This window comes from Mustela putorius, unplaced genomic scaffold (assembly GCF_011764305.1).
Source record: "Mustela putorius furo isolate JIRA1106 unplaced genomic scaffold, ASM1176430v1.1 tig00003859_pilon_pilon_pilon, whole genome shotgun sequence".
Classification (NCBI taxonomy): domain Eukaryota; kingdom Metazoa; phylum Chordata; class Mammalia; order Carnivora; family Mustelidae; genus Mustela; species Mustela putorius.
Window position 1 is genome coordinate 14,397,231 of NW_025422011.1, and position 22,269 is coordinate 14,419,499.

The 22,269-nt window shown below is 41.4% G+C and overlaps 1 protein-coding gene across 4 annotated transcripts in view; it reads left to right on the top strand.

The window, feature by feature from the left end:
* Positions 1-8,454: 8,454 nt before the first annotated feature.
* Positions 8,455-22,269, top strand: part of MPPED2 (metallophosphoesterase domain containing 2) — a 176,443-nt gene continuing 162,628 nt past the window's right edge. The window contains exons 1-2 of one of the 4 annotated variants that reach the window (XM_004755903.2): positions 8,455-9,336; positions 14,861-15,109. In XM_004755903.2, coding sequence (XP_004755960.1) covers positions 14,982-15,109 — 128 coding nt within the window. In that variant the 5' untranslated portion in view covers positions 8,455-9,336; positions 14,861-14,981. Of the gene's footprint in view, positions 9,337-10,664; positions 10,914-11,161; positions 11,260-14,860; positions 15,110-22,269 lie in introns of those variants that run through there. The other 3 variants (XM_004755902.3, XM_004755901.3, XM_013057942.2) reach the window with 3 other exon arrangements.

The window sequence follows — 22,269 nt, forward strand, 5'->3', positions numbered from 1 at the left end:
TATGTGTTTACCTTCTTTTATTAGCAAATTGTCCTGGCTTCTGAGGTATTAATTCTTTGCAACAGCAAGGGGTTTTGAGTTACCTTACAATATGATGTTATGTTTAAAATGTTACACTTTTACCTCTGCGCCAGTACAGTGCCTTTAACTAAACAACATACATAGCTCTCAATCTATCATCTGCATTCCCTTCGCATTAGGTGTAACACTGGCACAAAAATCAGAGCCCCAGCTCCAATTTTTCCAGCTGTCTCTGTCGCCCTGTGATCTTTTGGTACAAATTTTCTAGCCTGTTTGAAAAGGCAGGGTTCTACCCCCACCCCCCTTTGATTGTGCTTAGGCATTTTGCCAGCCCGAGACATGGATTAATATGAACAGAATCACAGACTTTTCTGAACATAAGTCATTTACGTGTGTTTAGTGGCATACACAGAGCAAGAAAAAGGCGGACCGCAGTTGCCTTTGTATAGGATCTGGGTAGGTTTTGATTTCACTCAGAGCCAAGAACAAAGCAACCTCTGACTTTTTCCTCCAACTCAGCCCGTATGGAATGACTTCTAATGACTTCACGAACTGCTAGCCTTCAGATGACTGGAGCGTTTTTTTACTTTTTAAGTTTTCCTCTTCTATGACGTTTTATGATTATACTTTATGGTGCAGTTCTATTTTTGTTCTTCATGGTTTTCTGAATGCTTAAAGTCTAGAGGGAAATTTTTTTAATCATTTGGCCACCATCAAATGTGCTTTTCAGTTTGGGGATAATGTGGAGAGAGGCTTTAAGTACCGTGCCAACACCAAACATGGCATTCCCTATTGAATGAGCCAATTCCATCCCTTGAGTCTGAATAATTTAGAGGAGACGTGATGTCATTGTCTACTTAGAGATAAATGGAAAGGAGTCTGGGTGTAGACTTTTGGAGTGGTCTTTGTAATAATAGTAATTAAAAAGAGCATTACCTCATATATTTAAACTTTTTGTATATACCATGTGCTTTTCTCATTTTTGCCCAATATTACTCATAAAGGGCTGGTAGTTCTGTTTCATTATTTTTGAAGCACTGTTTGATGACACTGGTTTAACAGTGCTCACAGTTCACTGCTTCAGTTTTCATCAAATTATATTTCTAGTTACACTAGACACTTTCATCATCAATTTCCATATGCCTCAAAGACATGCAAGGACCAGTTTGCCAACAGCAAATTCGGATACCAGATAATAGCTGCTGTAGAACACATTTTTCTCTTACTACAGACTTTTCTAAAATGGAAAAATCTTAGAATCCACCAAGCCAGCTCCCTGACACTCAAACACACTCATATTTGTTTGACTAGATTAGCCTGTGTGTATGGCAAAGGTTGAGGTACCACAGACTATTTGATTTTGATATGGAGATCTTATAATAAAATAAACACTGGCCATATACACTTCCATATACTTCATACCCCAGCTGGTGGAAAAGCAGCAGCTATCCAATTTGCCAAAGAGCTGCCAAGTTCCAAAGAATTCTTTTGTCCCCCCCCTCCCTTAAATTCCCATAACAACTTTCCCATGTTCCTGCCATCACATCTTGAGCCTCCTGTTGGCAAATGAATGCTACAGATTATGACCCATTATATATTCTAGACAACTCTGAAGTATGCAAAAAGTTTTGCGTCAACAACTAACTGATGATAAAGTTCAAATTTCAACTGGTCATCATTTTGCTATGAACTATCAGTTTATTTGTTTTCCTTATGAATTTCAACAGCATAAATAGCACAAAACTGTGGCTTGCAAGGCATAACATCCTTAATTTTACTTTTTGGAATATTGCTCATGTTTCAAAGAAAGGGAATTAATAAACAAAATAAAACTCTAAGTATTTTGGTCTTTCAAAGATCAATTCAATCATTCCTGTAAATGAAAATAACAGAAGGATTTTCTTAATATGTTTTAGGACTACTGAATCCTTAAGGGACTATCTTTTAAAGTAATCTTCCATGATTGTAATATATGTGTAGTGTTTTGAGTTGGAATATGGACTGCTGGGTATTCTGAACTTATAACATGCACATAACACTTCTTTTAATGAAAGTTTTAGTATCTAGAGCCATAGTAAGATGTTTAATGACATGAGAGATGTTCATAGTATTCTATTCCTTTGAAAGAATAAGTTACACTGGTAGTGGGATACGAGGGAGGAAAAAGAGGAACTTTTATTTCTTCATGTACTTCTGGGTTTAATTTATTTATTACTATGTATTAATGTTGTATTAAAAAGATTAAGAAATGGGGTACAAAGCTTATAATCATTGTTCGATATGTATCAGGCATTAATCTAAGTACTTGAAAAGATATTAACACATTTAATCCTTGCAACAACTTTATGAAGCAGATATATTTAATATATCCTTTTTACAAATGAGGAAACCAGGATGCAGAGGGTTTTAGCAACTTATTCAAGCTCACACAGGTATTAAGAGCCAGAGGTGGGATTCCAACCCAGGTTTTCCTCTCAACTACCACTCTATACACTTAACTGCATTCTCAATTGTATTCCATTTTTGTAAACTATATTTAACTAAAAAGCTATATAACAAAATTTTATAATGGTATTTCTGAATGATGAAATCACAGCTAATCTTTATTTTTTTCCTTTTGCTTGTCTGTATTTTCCAAATTTTCACAAAACAATGAATAGAAAAAGGAACAAAAACTGAAAATAAAAAAAATAATCTTTTCTAAAGTTCCTTCTGTGCTGAGCATCAGCACAGAAATAGGGATTTTGATATAGTGCTGTGTGTGTGTGTGTGTGTGTGTGTGTTTTAGTACCCTCCAATCAACCTTTCTTTTATTTTAGCTTCTAGTTAAACCATGTGCTCTAGATCTTGGCTATTCAACTGTTCTCGTGTAGGCAGATTTTAATTTTTTAAGGGGTGGTCATTATGGGGAATCATGAGAACAGAAGAAATTGATGGAACTTCCATAATGTAGAAATGCAAGAAAGGGGTGAAATTAGAAAACATAGTTGTCATTATAGAAGTCTAAAATGTCTGTATTTGTTGCATTTCCATCGCATCTTTTCTTAGAAGTTGGAGTTGTCCAGCAGAGCCACAGCTTGTACCAGGAAGAAACCCAATGACTACATTATCTTTCTTACAATTGGTTTGGGAAGATTGATTGGGTCCACATGGAATAATCCCTTGCTGAAAGAAGAATATTCTTATTTGTAGTCAGTGTCTATGCATTTCCTCTGAAAACATATCTTTTTCTTTGAAGATCTCACTTAAAAAACAGCCACCTGTGAAGACTCCCTTAGAATATTGTTTTAAATAGAAGTGAATTAGTTCTAATGAGGACAAACATGGAAGTGATATAGCATCTAAAAATCTTTATAGGAAAATGGAAATACCCTTACCTCCTGCACTTATGCTTCATATGAAATAACAAGTCCAGACGTGTGAGCCAGAAGTAGGTGTGGGATACTGAATGGGAGATAAAATTTTAGGATCTCTGTGGTAGTTAAAAAATATCGTTAGGTAAGTATGGCTCTCAGCCTTGTCAGAATTTCAATATTCTAGTAATCTTTGTCTTTATTATGTAAAATTTATTCAGATATCTTGAATCCATTCCTGTCTCTCTATGTGTCTTGTCTCTTCCAAACTGTCATGCTGTTGAAGGCTACCATCATCTTCAACCCAATGCCAGCAATAACCCCTAGCTGGCCTCCCAATGTTCACTCTCGCCCCCTAAAATCCATTTTCCACGGTGGGGGGAAAAGCAACCTTTTCAAAACACAAATCTAATCATGTTAGCCTTTCTACTTAAGATCCTTAAACAGCTTCCGGTTGCCCTCAGGATGAAGTCGAACATCTTGAACAGAGCCTTAGCTCTGGCCTTCAAATGTTTTTAGCCTGGCCCTTTGATCCTGGCCTCTGTGTACCAATCCAGATCCAGACTCTTCTCACAGGCACCACGTGACTCCTCCCTTAGCAATGCCCACAGGGCTTCTCTTTCCTATGATGTGTTTGTATTTCTTTTCTCCATCAGGGAAATCTTTGCTCATCCTCAGAGAAGAAAAGTCTTATTTTATGTTTTGTTTTTGGTCTTAGTTTTTTTGTTAATTTTTTTTGGTTTGTTTGGGGTGTGCGTGTGTGTGTATGTGTTTTACACCAGGTGCCTCTTCTTTTCATTGATACAATTTGTATTTATTTGTATGATTATTTAACATCAGACCACTTGCACCCATGAGATTATGTACCTTATAATGTGAAGGAAAACTCTGCTTTTTGCACCTTTAGACAATCAGCATGATATAAATATTCTGCCTAGTAAGAAGATTAAAATACATTTGTTGAATAATCAAGCCATTATATTAATAATACAAAGAGATATGGGTTTTAGATTCTGCTTGTCTCTCAAACTCAGTTTTTAAAAAATGTATTCACGCATTTGTTTTTAATAAGAAGGAAAATTACATTATGTATTGCTTACTCAAACTACTGATATATCTTACACTAGCTTGTCAAATTGAATTATTAGAATTGAAAAAGTTATTATGGTTTTTCCACATGCCCATCTTTCAAAAGAGAATATTTTGCCTTTCACTTCCACGAGAATGCTCTTCCACTGACAAGCCTGTCCCAAGTACCACTAAATTCTACCATTTTTCCAGAATTGGGATCATGATATGGGGAAAAACTTGGCAAGTATTAATTGATAACAGAAATCATGCAAGTCTGTTAAAATGGAAAACACACTAACACATGCTCAGTATCTTGCCAGATTTTTAAATTAATTTTTTAAATTATTATTGTATAAATAATACTTGTCTTTGTTGTTGATACATGCTAGATGTTGGCTAGTAAGTATGGTAATGGGTGAGTTTTGCAAAATTTAAACATTTCCACACCCTCCATGTTTATTATTTAAGCTGCTGGCAAAGCTTAGCCTTTCTGAGATAATGTCTTAAAAATTTATTTTATGAAGCAAAATTTCCTCAGTTCTAGAGTCTCCTGAATATTTCTCATTCATAAACATTTATATTGGTTTACCAAAAGTTAATTTTAAATACAAAGGACAAAACACATATGTTTATTTTGAGAACTTTTAAAACGATCTATCAAAAAATCAGATTAATCACAAGTTTCTTTTGAGACTATTATCTTGGTACATTATCTCTGTGAATTTAAAGATACAAATTTTACTCAGGGATATTTTTGTTTGTTTTTACATCTTACTGTATTTTTTAAAAGGCTCACGTTAAACAGGTGTGATACGTGATAATCTTCAGTTTATGAGAAAATCAATTTCTGAAACAGTCTTATGTATTATTTCATGTTTATAAAGATATTAGCAAACACTTTAAATGTACTATTTGAACACCATAAGAAGGTCTTAGCTCTTATCCTCTGACACTGGCCTCATGACATCACTTCTGTTTCTGCATATCTGGTATGGATTTTCCTTGATTGTATAGTTATCTCCTTCACTGATGCTTTCTCTTACTCACTTTCTCATTTATTGGCCCATACAGTCATTTAATAAATACTTCCAAGTTTCTAGCATGTACACAGCATATAAGAACAAAGGACACGAAGGAATAAAGGGTATAATTTTTTTTTAAAGATTTTATTTATTTGAGAGAGAGAGTGAGAGAGAGCATGAGAGGGGAGAAGGTCAGAGGGAGATGCAGACTCCCCACAGAGCTGGAGCTGGGAGCTGGATACAGGATTCGAGCCCGGGACTCCAGGATCATGAACTGAGGAGAAGGCTGTGGCTTAAACAACTGAGCCACCCAGGCAGCACTAAAGGGCATAATTCTTAAACTTGAGGAGTTTATACAAAAAAAAAAAAACAAACCAAACCAAAACCAAAAACAAACAAATAAAAAAACAACCCCCATTTGGAACATGTCAAAAAATATGAAAACTATAGGAATTAAAAATAAAATGGGGGTGTTCACTGGCTCAGATTTTTTTGAACTGCACCATAATAGTAGTTCTGTCAGCAGGCTCTGATTTCTTATAACCTATAATCTTAAGCTTTACTGGAAAATGATAAAGATGCAGAAAATTTTAATAGAAAAAAGAAGCAAAATGGTCGCTGTTTGTTCATAGAGTTAGATTGGTGTACATAATTTCAATAAAATTATTCAGTGAAATGCAATAGTTTTGATAATTTTTTTTTTCCTGAAGAAGAACCACAGGATTGAACCAAGTTTTAAGTTATACACGTGTCCCTAAAGTATTAGAAAACCTATCCTTATAGGGAGAATGAGAGCTAATGCCAAATAAAGTATTAAGCTTTCAAGGGAAGTAGCATCCACTTTCCAAGCTTCCACCTAAAGTTCTCCCACGCTCCACTCTCTCATTTTCTTCCCTAAATGCATTCTGAAAAGATATTTTAAAAGATATTGCAGGAGACTATCAGGAAGCATATTTGCCAGTTCCTTCGATGAAATCACTGGAGAAAGGGTCCAAATTTACATTCCATTAAAGGGAAAAATTTGTAATATTTGCATAAAGGCAATCATAAACTTGGCATTTTATTTTTAGCTTTCTTTTACTTTCCATTATAAACAATAAAAATTGAATTTAACAATGACAAAAAAATGAAGCTTATAGGCTCACTTATGTTTAAAGAAAAAAAAAAACTCCCAGCCTATAGCATTTCAAATTTGCTATAATGAGGCTCGATGTTTCAAAGCTGATGTCGGGGGACAGATATGGTTCACATCCAATCATTTTAAAACAAGCTTTTAGTGTAGGTAGCTATATTGATGGAGAATATGATTTAACAAAACACAACACAACATGTTCAAATCCATGTAATGAGAATTATTTGAAAAGTGAGTCCCTTTTGTTCCTGACTATTATTTAAATTTACTGCTATTTTTCAGGTTTTCTTTATTTTGGTAACCTAATAGAAATAAAAATTCATAGCCCTAATACAACTTGGTCACTACTTCTCCCAGTCGATAACTGATCATCAGGGACACGGAAGAGGATGACTTCTTCCTATGCTACAAGTTACAATTTCAAGCAGCTTTTTTTTTGCCTCAATTTTTCCCACGCAGTACAATGATATACAAATTTTCATCAACTTTGTTGGTGAAAGGATCACTCACTTGTTTTGTATAGTGCTAAATATCGTGTAACATGTGCTACTAGGTAGAACACATTATTATTTATTATCTGTGTGCACACATATAGATTCAGGTTCATGCACGAATGTAAGTTTGGCTGTTTTGATTGACTACCAGTTATTTAAAAAGAAAAAAAAAAAGGAAGAAAACCACAGAAATTATTTAACTTGTGTTTTTTTTTAAACTGATTAAATCAGCCCAAATCAGTAAAAAAATTCAAACCATTTAGATAAGAGGAGTGCACTACTAACTCAGAGGAAGGGAAACAAAACCAAGCATTTCTTCAGCAACATGATTTTAGTATTTCCTGCTACACTGGAAAACAAAAAATTTAAAGGTGCTCCCCCCTACTCCCCATCTTTGCCATCTTTAATGTCAATGCCACTTGCTGTGATTTGTGCTGGGCAAGGAGAATCACTGTCCTCTTGATCTCAGAACATTTGACAAGTACTGACACACTGGCTTACTGTACAACAAAATAAATTTATTAGCAACACCATCTCTCCCTTCATTTCAGCTCAGGCATAAGAGATAGGTTACTTAAAATTCAAGTGCCAGGAAAGCCCATTGTAAAAGGGAAATATTTTCTAGCGAATTCCGTTTGATCTTTTTTTTATAGGGGCTCCTACCAGCCTCTTTCCCTTCCTCCCCAGACCCTGGAAACCAATTAGTCTCAGTACAGAGGCCACAGACCAGGTTGAAATGGCTCCTTTTTATTTTTAGGGGATATAATTTCAGCCAGGATGTCTAGTCAGTTGTCAAATAGTATACTTAGCACACGTCTCTCTCTCTCTCACACACATCCATTGGATTTCCCTTTGGAGAAAGCCTAGATCTCTGAGCCCCACTCCTGGAAAGGAATTAGATCTGGTTGCAGTCCAAATCCTTCAGCTCTGACAATGGCATAGCATCACAGGCCCACCTCGTCTTTTACACAGGGCCCTGCCAACCAAGTTTTCTAAAAGCCTTCTCTTCCTTGTCTTGTGTCTTCTAGCATGTCAGCAGCTTTTCCTTTCCTTAGGTTGTTTGCATACAATCCTGAAAGTCTTTTTTGCCATTATCGAAAGTAGCAGAAAACTGGACCAACTTTGATTTTTAAAATGTTTTTGAAGTGCTTCTTTTTGGGGGGGCAGGGGGATATGTGCTCCCAAAACAAAAATGGGAACAATTAGAGTCTTTGGCCTTCCTCACCCCCCTCTTCTGAACCTGCTTTAATTCGTGGAGGTGAAAAAAATTATCATCTGGATTGGCCTTTTCTTTCTCAGGCACAACATTGCAGAGAGAAAGGTGTGTGTGTGCGCGTGCCTATCTGGCTAGCTGAAAGGCTTGAGGAAAGAGAGCACAGCTCTCCCCCAGGAAAGCCTAAGCTCAGCAGTTGGGAGAGGACCCAGGGTCGCCTTCCCTGGTTTGAGCCCCGTGCCCGAGCCGCTCCCCTAGCCCCCGAGGCGAGCTCGGCGCCCTGGAGCTGTGCCAGGACTCCAGACAGCGCCAGGCAGGTCGGTGGATGGGGGGGCCTGGGTGTTCTTTCTGCAGAAGACGCCCATTTGGAGGGAAAACTCCCTTTATTTTTCTGGGGCTCCGCAGCCGCCCCCCTCCCCGGTCCCCTATCATTTTTACGCTGATCACACTCCTGATGATGAACTTGCGGCTCAGCTTCCTGCAGCCTGCTTGACCCGAGAGCACCAGCAGGCTGCCGGCCTCGCCCTCAGCTCCCTCCTCCTCTTGCAACCCCGGGGCCTCGGGGCGCGGGTGGGGGTTCCAGCGGGCCCGGGCTGCAGGAGGGGCGAGCGGGGGCGCGGGGTCCCGCCGGGGAGCGCGCACGGAGCGGCGCCTCAGCCGCCCTGCTTCCTGGAGCTGTGCTCCTTTGACCCCAGTGGCAGTCCCTGTCACTGCACCGCTCGCGCTCCCTCTGGCTCGCCGCGCCCTCGCTCCCTCTCCTCGCCCCCTCACTCGCTCTCTACCCAGAACGAGGCTGCTCGGGTCCTTTCTCCCCCCCCCACCCCCGCCTCCCTCTCGTGCCGCGCCCCCCGGCCCCCCGCCCTAGCCCGCGGCGGGACCTCCGGGGTCGAAGGTTCTGGCCCGCCCGCGCCCCTCGCTGCCCCCGCGCGCCCCCCGCACGCCTCCCTCCGGCTCGGGCCGCTCCGCGATGGATCGTCTGCTCGTTGGGCGCTGAAGGCATCCCCGGGACCCGGAGCGCAGCCCGGGAAAGGTAATCCGCCCCGGGAAGGGAGGCGGAGGGCGGGGGAGGGGGAGGAGGCGGCCGGGCGCCCGGTGCCGCGCGCAAGAGGAAGGGAAAAAAAAAATGCACACACAAAGCGGAGCCCGGGTGAGAGGTGCCTTGTCAGAGGCGCGTGCGAGGGGCTTGGAGGCTGCAGACCGCGGCTGCCCTGGTGCTCCTGACGTTCGCACGAGCGGGCGCTTCCCGGGCAATTCGGAACCCGAGGAGGGCGTATTTTCTACCCCAGAGCGAAAGCAAATTCTTTTTCAGGAGCTGTCTCCCTCCCACTCCCCATCTCGCCCCTCTGCTCATCTCCCCTCCCCCTCCCCCCAGTCCTAAGCCCCCGACCTCTCGGGGTCCCCACCTCTAGCTCCCTTCTCCGCCGGGATTTCTTAGGAAGGGTGAAGGGGGTGCCCGCGAGGGGCATCAGCGAAAGCCGGGCGGCGGGGATGGGGGTGGGGACAAGGGCTAGGCGAGCTGTTTACTAGAAAGTCCCGGGGTTATGTATTCGAACCGCCCCGGCCTAGGCCCGGGTGCATTGTGTTGGCCCGAGACCCGGGCGCCCGAGGCGGCCCGAGCGAGGTGCGGTGGCTGGGAAGGCGCCGCGCAGCTTTGTGCTTGGGCTGCGCTCCGCTGTCGCCCCCGGGGCCGCCCGCGCGCGCGCAGCTCCCGCGCGGGGCTTTTTCTCACTACCGTGTCCCCGCGCCCCAACCTCGCTGTCCCCTGCTGCCTCCGGTCTCTACGATCGCAGCCTGCGGAGCGAGCCGGCGAACCGGATAGGGCGGCGGGGGTACGAGCGGGGAGAAAAAGTAACCATTGCCTCCCGATTTCTTCTCCAGAGAAGGAGTTTCTTTGCTATTTACACGGAACAGGGTTATCTTTTTAAAGCCTTTGAATTCCGGGGTTTTGCGGCCTAGGAGCTGAAGGGGGCATTTTTCTGGAGATCGCGGAGGGAGTTAGAATCCACCAGCAAGAAATTAAGGATGCCCCGGTGGGGTAGGTTTGGAGAATATTTACTAACCCCCTCCCCCAACGTACCCCAAATTCAGTGCAAATGCGGGTCATGCAAACGGTAATTGATTTAGATGCTGCAAACGAACACAAACAGGTCAGGGTGGAAAAAAACAAACACAACTTTAAGAGAAAGAAAAGATTTCTAAAGAGGGGGGAAATCCGTGGCCTCCACACCCCCTTCTAACGCTCCCTGGCTCCCTCCCTTCCTTTCTCCGCCGCTCCAGGAAAGCAGCCCGGCAGCTCCGGGGCACAGAGCGGGGAGGCGGCGGCGGCGGCGGCTCCGGGCGCGGGCTCCGCTCTGAGGGTTCGGGGATGCCAATGCGCCCGCGAGGCTGACGTCGGGGGCGTGGGGCTGTGATGCTCGAGCGAGGATGGCGCGGTGTCAGAGCCATTGGCCGCCGGTGGTCATCAATCAATCCGGGGCTGGGGGAGAGAGAGAGAGAGAAAGAAAGACAGGCGCCCAGCGGAGCCCCGGGCCGCGAGCGCCAGCTCCAGCCGTGCCAGCAGCGGCGGCAGCAGCGGAGGCGACGGTGGTGGCAACGGGGACTGAGCGAGTAAGGCGAGCTGGTGCTCCAGGAAGGAAGGGGGAGCTGTAGCCCGGACGAGCCGGCCGTGAGCCGGGAGGGCAGGGCGAGAGAGAGAGAGAGAGAGAGAGAGAGAGAGTGTGTGTGTGTGTGTGTGTGTGTGTGTGTGTGTGTGTAGTTGCTGAAGGACACCCCCCCTAACTGCCCACCCTAGATTTAAAACAAACAAACCAATCCAAAGTAGAGAATTCCGCGCCCCCCGCCCCACCATATATAGGCTCTACGCGTTGCCAGAGGCGCAGGAGAAAAGTCCTGCCCTTTCTCTCCGAAAGAATGTGCCAGGCGGGTGTCCGCAGTGCTGGAGACAAGTTCAGGTGTAAGTGCGGCGGGAGGGGGGGCGCTCTGTGGACAGAGGCACGTGGAACTTTGTGCATCCCTCTCAAAACCCTGGCGGAGACGCCTCTAAGCAGGCTAGTAGGCATCGCTCCGGGATACAGGGATGAGTAACTGGAGGTGGGCATAAAAAAGTAGGGGCGTGAGCTGTGAAATCACTCGATCCGTGCGGCAGAGGGAGGAGAGAGCGAAATTTGGTGGAGTTTGGAGCAGGCGAGTTCCAAAGTCCGGCCTGGCGGTCGGGCGATCTTCTGAGGGCTGGTGAATAAAATGAGCATCCTTGTTTAAAGGAGGAAATCACGGGCTCCTTTCTCATAGGCTGTGCGGAGCGAGCTCGGGTAGGGAGGTCATCAGTTGTTGCTTTGAAACTTTTGGTAAATTGGACTTCTGATGTCTAGGAGGTGGAGACAGTTATTTAATTCCTCAGCTTTTAATCCTTTCATTGCCAGCAGACTTTTAAAAGGTTTTCCAGCCAGATTCCCGAAAAAGAACATTGCAAGTTGCACAGCTTAAGGGACGGGAGACGCGATTGCTGTCTAGGAAATGCAAAATGAGCCCACATGATTTTTTTTTTTTTAAAGCGAAAATCAAACTAGCACTAGCATGAATGTTTGGCAATGTAAGTCCCTTTTAGATTTTCCTTTAGGATTCCATGCATTTAGTACCAAGTTCTTTTGTTTTGTGGAGCAAATGTGCTGAAATATAAAATGAAAATTAAAAGAAAGAATACTGGTCTCTTTAAATATTATATGTAAAAAGTGATGCAAGGGTAATGAGAATGAAATGCTCCAAAATCTGGACATTTGGAAGATTTTACTGGCTAAATATGTGAAGCAAGGCAAATCAGCTTCTGGATAGTTTTAGGATAGTGTATCACTCTGTCTTATTTAAAGCTTTTCCCAAATTTCACAGGTCAGAGGGTTGTTGTCCCCTCTCTTTGAGAGTTTGCTAGGAAAAAACAAAAAACAAAAAATGCCTTCTCCATGTGTTGATGTTTAATATCGGGGTGAACATAGTATTTTAAAAAATAAGCCTTTTCTTGACTTGCCTGTAAAGGTTCCTGTGAAAGTTTTGAAGCTCTCTGCCTCTGTCCGATAGTTTCTTCAAAGGACTCCAGATTAAAGAAGGTAGACACTGCAGGTGCACTCTTTCGATAAAACATTTGAAAGAGAACATGGTGAAGATGAATTCAAATGAGGTGCCAGCCACCCATTTAGCCCTTCAGAGTTACAGGGGTCTGTGCTTGCTGATGAAAAGATGTTCTGTTTGTCTTGCTGGGGCAAAGGTGCAAAGAGGCACAAATGTTCACTTGATAGAAAAGGCAATCTGACTTGGACTTCAGGATAGACCGGACCATTGAGGAGTGTGAATTGATCACCTTCTACATTCTCTTTTCTGCTTCAAATGGGAGGATCTAATAAGTACTCTAAGTCACTGCATAGATATTTACATAGTAGGTGTGGAAATTTTATTTCTAGGCTCTTTCGCTTAGTTTAATTGGTGAGTTTACTCCAGAAACATTTAAACCTTTTTCTGGCGCAGAGTGCAGAGATCGTTACAGAGAGGTCACTGTAGTGTAGACATGAATTTTGTCTCCTCTGCTTCTTAATGCTGTGTATCTCACACAATAGACATTGATGGCAGGAACACAAGAATTGCCATGTAATTTACACCACTCTTTAATTTATGCAAACACTAAGTTCTCGCGGTCTGAAAATGTGTATTTTTTTTCTCTCTGTGCTTTGATGGCTAACATTCTTTTTAATGACAGCCATTTCTATCACAGGAAGATGTTTTCATTTGTATTTACTTTTCAGCGTGGCGCAATTATGCAGTTTTGCGCTTCAGTAGTGTCTCGGTACTTTGTGTCTCAAAAGAGAATTACAGTACTTAGAACAGGACTGCAATTTGAAGCAGGTGTTGTGTTTTACTGTTATGCAAAATAACAGTAAAATATAATTGTGGGGGAAATTAAGGAAACAGCTGCAAACTTGGTATGAAAACTGCTACATTATGATTTGTAAGCAGTTCTTATAGATATCTTGCATCAAAGGAGCAGGGAGAGATTTTAATTTAGTTAATCCTACTGGCCTGGTTGTCTATCAACTAGTGCTTAAAGGACTCCTACCTCCCATGAAGTCAGGAAGAAGAAAGAGAACCCAAAGTGACACTTTGTTTAAAATGCCAGAACACCAGGGATTCATCTCTTGGCAGTGGCGCTGTGCATTAGGAAGGAAGACAAGGTGGGTGTCATTTAGCTTGCTTTGCTAATAGAAAGAAGGCAATGATTTGCGTAGAACGCTGTGGAATTTCTTAGCCCAGCTAGCATATGGAGGACTACACAACCCCCCCGGGTTGTAAAATAATAAAATAAATGGCCTATGGCAGGCCATCTGCCTTTTGCCTGATATCTAAGGTGTTTCATGCCAAATCTAAAGCTAATCTTATTATTCTAAATATTTTTATTTGAGATAACAGCTAAGATTCCTGGAGCTTAATGGTGCACATGGTAAACATATTCTAATGCAGAGCACTTCAAGTAAAGAGCGTGGGTTGCCCAAGGGTTACTCCAGGAGGGTGCTACCCGTTTCTTCTCTGTTGCACCAAGGAGTTCCAACAGCTCTCAGTGCAGGGATTTGCTCTCTTTGCATACCTACCATAAAAATAAACATCCTCATTTCTCAACCCAGTACAGCAAATAATATATTGACATTTATCAGAATAATCAAAACTAACGGAAATTTTGAAAGAATGAAACCAGTTACTGAGAATTATACAGCACCAAGCAAGAATGAGGTGGTCGACGTAATGGCCGCCACCTTTTGGGGCTCTCTTTGGGCTCTAAGCGAGGCGTAATGAATGCATCCAAGTAGTGGTCCAAGCCTGGATGTGTTTGACTTTCTTCTGCGTGACTGGAGTGTTTGAAGAAATCATAATTACATTAAGCAAGAAGGATTTGCCTTACCATAAGATTCTTGGCCAGAGTGGCATACATATGTAGACCAGGCGCTGAGTACCTATGTATTTGGGGAACTGCTTGTGAAAGAAAAAATTGTGTGTAACATGTGCATATATTACGTATGTGTTATAGTTATACACAGGTATCTGTTGTAAGTGTAGCATTTTAAACTTTAATTTGTCATCGTGTTCTATGGCTGTGTTAAGCATTGAGATTCCACGTTATTCTAGGACATCAACTTTGTACAGACCAAACATTCCAATTAGCAGGGCAAGTTTGGAAGATTCTCCACTTCAAGCACAAACCATTTATAGTTAGACACCATGGCAACTGTGGATATGCCCCTTCCGTAATTCATGTTAAGTGCCGTAATTATAATTAAAGAGGAAATCTTAGTTGGAATGCCATGGAAGTGATTTGCTAGCAGCCAGCAATGTGCTATGGAGTGCAGGGTCCGTTCCACGGTGCATGCAGGGTAGAGTGTTGCGAAAGGTTGTGTTCATGAGGCAACGACACGTGTTAAGATTTTTCCTGCACCCATTTCATGTCTAGGTGTTGTATTTGACATTTTTTAGAGCACCTTCTTTTTCTTTGTTCTCATTTTGTAATTTTTTTTTTTTTCCAGAAACTCACAGTGGTATTGATGAGTAGATCCTTGGGTTCAGAGGTTGGCTGAAACACACCATGCCTGCTTCCATCCTTTGCTCCGGAAAGTTGTGAATTGCTCATGCCTATAGGGAGGAAGGATGGCTCATGGGATTCCTTCTCAAGGCAAAGTTACCATAACGGTGGATGAGTACAGCTCAAACCCCACCCAGGCTTTCACGCACTACAACATCAACCAGAGCAGATTCCAGCCGCCACATGTACATATGTAAGTATCACTCATGAACTTAAAAGAAATTAGCCGTCAAGAAAATAGAAGTAAAATAAGAAAGTCTCTAATGACTTCCGCCAGGGGAGAATAAAAAGATATATGATTGGTAAAACAGATGGGTATCTGTGCTTCCAAATACAGCTCAGAGGAATACCCTACATCTGTGTAACTTTTTCAGATTTTTCAGCGTATTTTCAACCACAGTTTGACATTAGATCACCAGATCTAGGGAGTGGTGGTCTGTTGCCCGTACTTTGTGGATAACAACAGAGAGGTTAAGGTATTTGCCTGGTGTCACACAGTGACTTTGGCAGAGTCTCCTGACCCCTGGTTCAGTTTGCTTTACCTGTATTGTTTGCCTCCCCGAGGAAATATTTCTTTAAAATTTCTGCAGTTCCCCCCCCCCCACACACACACCTCACCCCACTACCCCTTTACATTCAGCTGGGAAATAGGCCTAATTGGGACGAATTGTCCAGCCACTGCTAAATCCATTGTCTTGCCTGTTGCTCGTGGAACGTGTGCTGCATGCTACAGGACTCAAACAATATGGGGAACAAAGGATTAAGGGACAGTGGAACAGTTGGTTCCAGGAATTGTACTTTTCTCTCACCCCCTAATACTATTGAAGTCATGTTTCAGTTTTAAACTGTTTAAGGAACAGAGTGTGGGAGAAATCCAGAGGCCAGGATTTTGCAGCACCTGCCTGCACACCAGCGTCTTTCTGTTCCTCTGCTACAGGATGTGCTGGGCTTTCAGCAGAAGGGGCAAAAGGTCACCATCTCCCTAGTTGATTCAATGCCTGGTGCTCATTCTCTATTAGACCCTTCCAATGTCTAACATGAGTCTTTCATAGTAGGACTAAACCTCTTTGAACACCATTGTATAGTCAAGAGAGAAAGGAGGTTAGGGCTCTGTTGACTGTGTTTTCCATTTTCCTGGCAAAACTGAACTCGGGGGATGTCTAAGTCACAAGTTCTTTTCTGGTATTTGTTTTATTTGAGCATTTAAAAAATAGTAGGACCCCTCTCCCCCATACACATACAACCCCCCCAACCCCACCCCACCCAAATTTGGAAACACTAATGAAACAAAAAGATCTCTTTTGACTGCCTAGGTATTAGTTTGCAAGTATATTCTATAGTCACTGAATTACCAATGATGGGATTTCTGGGAAAAAAAGAGAAGAAAATGGGAAAGAAATCTTTGTGAATGGTTAGTGCTAAACTATTTTGAACAATTTTATACTTTCCTTAAATCAGTTTATTCATGATTATGGAGGATTGTTTACATGATTTTAAGGGAAAGTTTTTAAGGTGAATACGATTTTCCTTTGTTAAAATGGCCTTTCTGAACAATAAGTCTGTGTTCATTTCAAATTTTCCTTTTATTCTTCTGCCTGTAATGATCTCTTTTTCTTCAAATACGTTATAGAATTTGTGTAAGCTGTACTTGGGATACCTTTAGCTCTGTTCTGCCTGTGTGACGTTTTGTATTAAGGAATCACAGAGAACTTTGTGAATTCTGTTTTCCTTTCTGGCAAAAAAAGAGTATGTTTTGCCTCAGATTCCTGAGATGAATGGAGGATGACTGATAGGGAATATCCCCTTAAGTCTTCACTTGTTCATGGCCCTAGGATTCTGTTGGTGAACTGGGAACAAACAGATATTTAAAAAATCATGCAACCTTAGAACTAATCTGCTTACATCTAGCCATGAAAAAAATCTAAGGATCAAATTACATACCCTTTTGGAGGGGAAAAAAAAAAAGTCTTGCAAAATGAGGTTTGCATTGGTAGCTTGGACAGTACTATAGCCTCTCACTAGACTTCCCAGGTTGGAGTCAGTACTCTCTCCGCTTCTGGGTGCAGCTGGCCCTTTCACCTTCATCACCTAAGGAGGGCTTGTTCTGGAACCCTTTGCTCCGGCTGCTTGCAGGTTGGCTCACTATCTCCTGAGCACACCTTGGCCATCTCTGTCCCCGTGCCATTGCTTTTAGTGCTGAGGTGTGAGAAGCACACTTATGCTCTGCTCATTGAATGCTCACCACATGCCTCAAGTCAGTTCAGGCCTCTTTACACCCCATAAAACTTCTCTCTCTCCCTGTCCAAACTGGCTGTGCCCCACTCCCCAGCACAACACCCCTAGTCCTTACTTCAGCCCCTACCACTTGGATGTATTATCTCTCTGTCCTTCATGTCTTTAAAGCAGTGATTGAGCAGGTAAAAGGTGTTCAGAAATACTGATTGATGGACTGTTGGATTCATCCAATGATTTGACTGTGCACTGAGATAAGATATTGTGATTGAGATTTGGAGAATTTCAATGGAATTTTTCTGTTCTATCTCAACATTCTGAGTGTTTGTATGAAGGTGTGTGTGTCTTGTTGAACAGTTGGCTCACCTTTCCTTGGTTCCACTTTTCCTTGCCGCCCTAGCACAGTGACTGACCCATACTAGGCATTCAGGTATCTTGGTTAAATGTGATCATGTTATGTTTCTTTTATAGTTAAAAAGAAACTAGTCTAAACAGACCCACAAATACACAACATAAGGTATAGACTTGTCCAATCACTAGGACAAGTGCGCCTAGTCTAAACAGAAACTTAAATTGACTGGAAAATATCCATAAAATATTTAGTCTAAAATTTCTCTGTCATTCTGAAATTCTTGTGTCATGCCAGAGATTTGTTCCTCTCCCTAAAAATATTTTGTCTTTTTTCATTGAATAGTTGCTCATTATTTTACATGGGATCCTATGTTTCCTTTCCTTTTTCACTTACAACTGAGGTCTGTGAAGACCCATTATGGATCACCTGAATTGAAATTAAAATCCTGGTGCCTTAAGTGATCCATTGTTTTCTTTCACACACCTAGTATAAGGTTTTCTTGCCTTAATTAAGGAATAGCTCCTTTGCCATTTAATTCAGTTAGTCTCATGTCAATTTTGTGACCCACCTTGGGCAATTTACTTGTCTTCTCCATTCCTTAGTTTACTCATTTGTATACATTTGCACCAAATGACAGTTATGGATCTTTTTAGCTCTGACATACTGGATTAAGATTGCAATTAAGACAACAGTTATTTGCAAGGGGTTGCTATAGGGGGAATACAGATACATAAAACTTGGCCCGCATCTTCATCCAGTTCAGAACTCTTGTTTCAAGTGACTTTAGGAGATTTACTGCTTGATGTTGGTTTGGTGTCTCCCATGAGTTCTGACAAGGCTGCCACCAAGCTTTCTAAGAACCTGCATCTGGCCTGCATCTCTGCCTGTGACATAGGGAAGATTTTTTTCTTTAATTGAAGTATAGTTGACACACAATGTTACTTTAGTTTCAGGTGTACAACCTAGTGATTGGACAAGTCTATACCTTATGTTGTGTATTTGTGGGTCTGTTTCTGCTTTTCTTGTCTGTTTATCCATTTGTTTTGTTTGTTTTGTTTTTTAGATTCCATGTATATATAAAGAAGTGAAATTGTATGGTATTTGTCTTTTTCTGTCTAATTTATTGCACTTAGCATAATACCCTCTAGGTTCATCCATATTGTCACAAATGGCAAGGTCTAAAGGAAGTTTTTTTTTTTTTTTTTTTTTAAAGAAAGCAACTTTAAATGACCTTGGGAAAGAAAAGGAAAGCACAGCTGGAGTTCATAGGGCAGAATTTAGCCGAGAATTTGTGTGTTCCTCTTACCCAGACTCTTGAACATAGTGAGAGATGTGATGATTGAAAACCAACAATTAACGGTGTTTCATTTTAATACAATCCCTTCTTTTTTCCCAAGGAGAGTGTTGAGAAAATTGTTTAGTATTTTTAATGTTGGTGGGAGGAGTTGCTGAAGGAGCCAATGTGGATTTGAAAGCACCGTAAAGATTTTGTGTATTTTTAATTATGTGAGGCCTAATAAAATATTATAAAACCCTTTTCAGCAGGACATCCAAGCCATCTTGGCTTTTGCCCTGAAAGTCCTGTGTTCTGGGAGTCCCATAGTCCTCTGCTAACCAGGATGGTTGATCGCCCTACTGAGGTGAATTTCTCACCTTCTTCTTTAAGAATTGGTTGCTGGGAAGCGCATATCAAATTTTATTTTCGGTTTTAGTGCCTTTGTTTGTCTTTGTCTTCAGTTGTCAACACTTGTGGAATATTACTGTGCTGTTGCTCTTTTAGACTTGTTTTAGGAGGAAGCATAGTGGTTGACCTCTCCAGTGGAAAAGATTGTTAGATTTAAAGCCTGGTTTGCACCACTTACTAGCTGTGTAACCAACCGTGAAGAAATGTATTAAGTTCTCTGTTTTCTTTTTCCATTTGTAAAATGTGGGCGATAAAAGTAGGGCCTATCTCAAAAGGTTGCTGTGAAGGTTAAAACAGTATTACTTGTAAAATTCTTAGAGGAGTTCTCAGTACATAGCTTATACTCAATACATGTTAGCTGTTATTAATGATTGCTTTATTGATTCTGCATTTTTTTATTCTAAGCTGTCTCAATTTACTTTGAAAATCAGGGCAGTAAAAATGAATGAATGAGAAAATCACTGATAAGTTTTGTCCTGTCTTCTTCAAGGAACCATTCCCAGCAAACTCTTCTGGGTGGGATATTTGACCATCAGTGTTGGCAGATGTATTGACTTCTTGGTGCCTGTCAAGGTCATAAACAGCCTGGGATTATCTCACTTAGCTCAGTTACTCCTTGGGAGTAACAGTCCCGTGGGGAGAAGGAATGCAGTGAACTGAGTGTCGCCTGGTTATTCCTTGTGGGCTGTTCTCAGGGTCTTAGACCCTCATCAGTGTCTTGGGCTCTCCTCCTATGGTAGTGGTTAAAACAGAAGCATCAAGAATTAACTATAATTAACCAGGATTGAGTGCAAAGGGCCACAGCTTTGGCTAGGGAATGAGGACAATATTCATATGATAGCTGAGCATGTGGTCTAGAATCAGAGATCTCTATACAAGTGTTGATCCTGCCAGTTACTAGCTTGGCTGAGCAATGATGGACAACTTATTGAGTCTTCTCATCTGTAGAATGGGTTGAATGATCCTTTAAGATAGTTGTGAGTATTAAGTGAGATAAAGCATATGACATAGAGTGTCTGAAAGATATAGCACTTGATAAATAAATGCTGTGATAATATTTTTGATCTTTTCCACATGGTCTTGTGTCCAGCTGGTAACGTCAGTGTTAACATCTTCCTTTCGGAATTTCTTATTGTGTGAGATCTGACAAGTCTCAGCTTGTGTTCTCCTTACTCCTTATTGCATTATAAAGTATCTGGTCAGTATTTGCTTGGATGTTCTGAATCAAAAATGATCTGAAGCTTTTAGGGTAGCTTGTGATCATTCCATGTCACATTCTTATAGGACTTCATTTGTGTGTGTGATCTGAATTTCTCGTGCTGGGAAGTAAATGTTTATATCAGGTCTGTATCCTTAGGTACAAGGATGGAGTTACAAGAGAGTTATCGGATGGTGCCTTTGGTTAAAAAAATATAAAAGTGTGTAGAAAAATAAATAACCAACATTACTGGTGATTATTTTGGGAATGAATTTGGGGGAAGGAGTTGGGGTGGATAGACACCTTTCACTTTTTGTTTTATATACCTTTTTACATAATTTGAATTCTTACTATAACAGCTATGTAATACTTTTATGACAAAAACCTTTTTTTTCAAGAATGATAATAATGTAATTTGTCTGTAAGTGTCTTGCTGCCTTGTCTGCAAGACTTGCACTGAAGGCTCCCACAAATGCAAATCTTCTTTCTTTGGGCCTGCCTACTTTGGGGGGCACTTCCTTCTTTTTTACATTATAACCAAGGAATAGACCAAAGGCTGTTTTTTGGTTCAGTATAGTTCCACTTGCTCACATATGGGAAGGTGGGAGCATGCCATAGAGGTACGTTGTCTCCTTTCTAGTCCTATACCTGAAAGGAAATTAGTTAAGAAGTCTTTTTAGATGCATTTTTGGAAGCCATGAGAATTAACAGTATCAGGAAATAAGTAGGTTGCTGTGGACTACTTGATAGTATTTCAGAGAATCTGGATTCTAGTGCTGTCCTAGTCACTAAGTAGGTCTATGGTCATTAGTACATTGGGCTTCTCTGAATTTCATGTTCCTCACCAAGAACCTAGTGCCCTTTTAACATCATTGCCTCCCACTCCAGCAGTTTCAGATTTCTCCTACTGCTTATCTTATCTTCAGGTCTGTTTGAAATTAAGAATATAAATCCCTCATCATTAGTGGTATTCTGTAGGAAGAGGGTATAATGGTGAGGCGTCATGGGGATGTGGTGGAGGGGGAGAAGAGAAATGAACCCCTAACTCTCACCCAGAAGAAGACTGATATCAACGAGTGAGGGAATGTTTGGGGCTCTGTCAAGTTGCACTTTACTGACAAGGTAGAAATTCATCCTTTGCTCTGGATCCAAGGCTGCATTAGCTGTTTGAAAAAACATTCTAAACATTTTTTCTCTCTTGGTAAGCCATTCATTCTCATTACAAATTTATCACTGGCCTGCACATTAGCATGGACATAATTTTTGTTAATGTTTTCAATCTGAAATTCATGGTGGAGATGCTGAATGGCTCTTTTCGTTTGCACTCATATGTAAACAGAGTATTTTTCTTTTCCTCTCTCATTTCTTTTTTTAAGTTCTTTTTCCTATACACTCCCTGGGGGTACTGGTCTTGTGGTCCGTGACAGTTTGACTTCATTTTAGAGCTGACTTTTTTCTTATTCTGTAGATTCCTTTGTTTGCATTTGAGCATTAAAAAGGCAACCTAAAATTAGAATTTTTTGGTTCATATGGGGGTTTGTTCTTAGAACCCTGGCTGTATGTTGCATAACTGTGTAGTAATCTTTTGTTTGTTTGTTTTTTGGTTATTTGACTTTCAGGGAGGGTAAAGAATTTTGACAAAGTAAGTCAATCTACTATGGTATGCCTGGATTTTAAATTCTGAAATACTTCCCTACATTTATAGAGATAAAGATTCATAGAGAAAGTGTGGCCATAGTCAATGGATAGACACATCCTGAAACTGGGAACCCGTCAAAGCACTTCTTATGGACTGAATCTATCGCCTGCTCTCGGTACAGTTTTTGTTATTATTATTTTTTTTAAACTTCCTTCATGGAGATGTTTTGAAGAAAACACACAAAATGG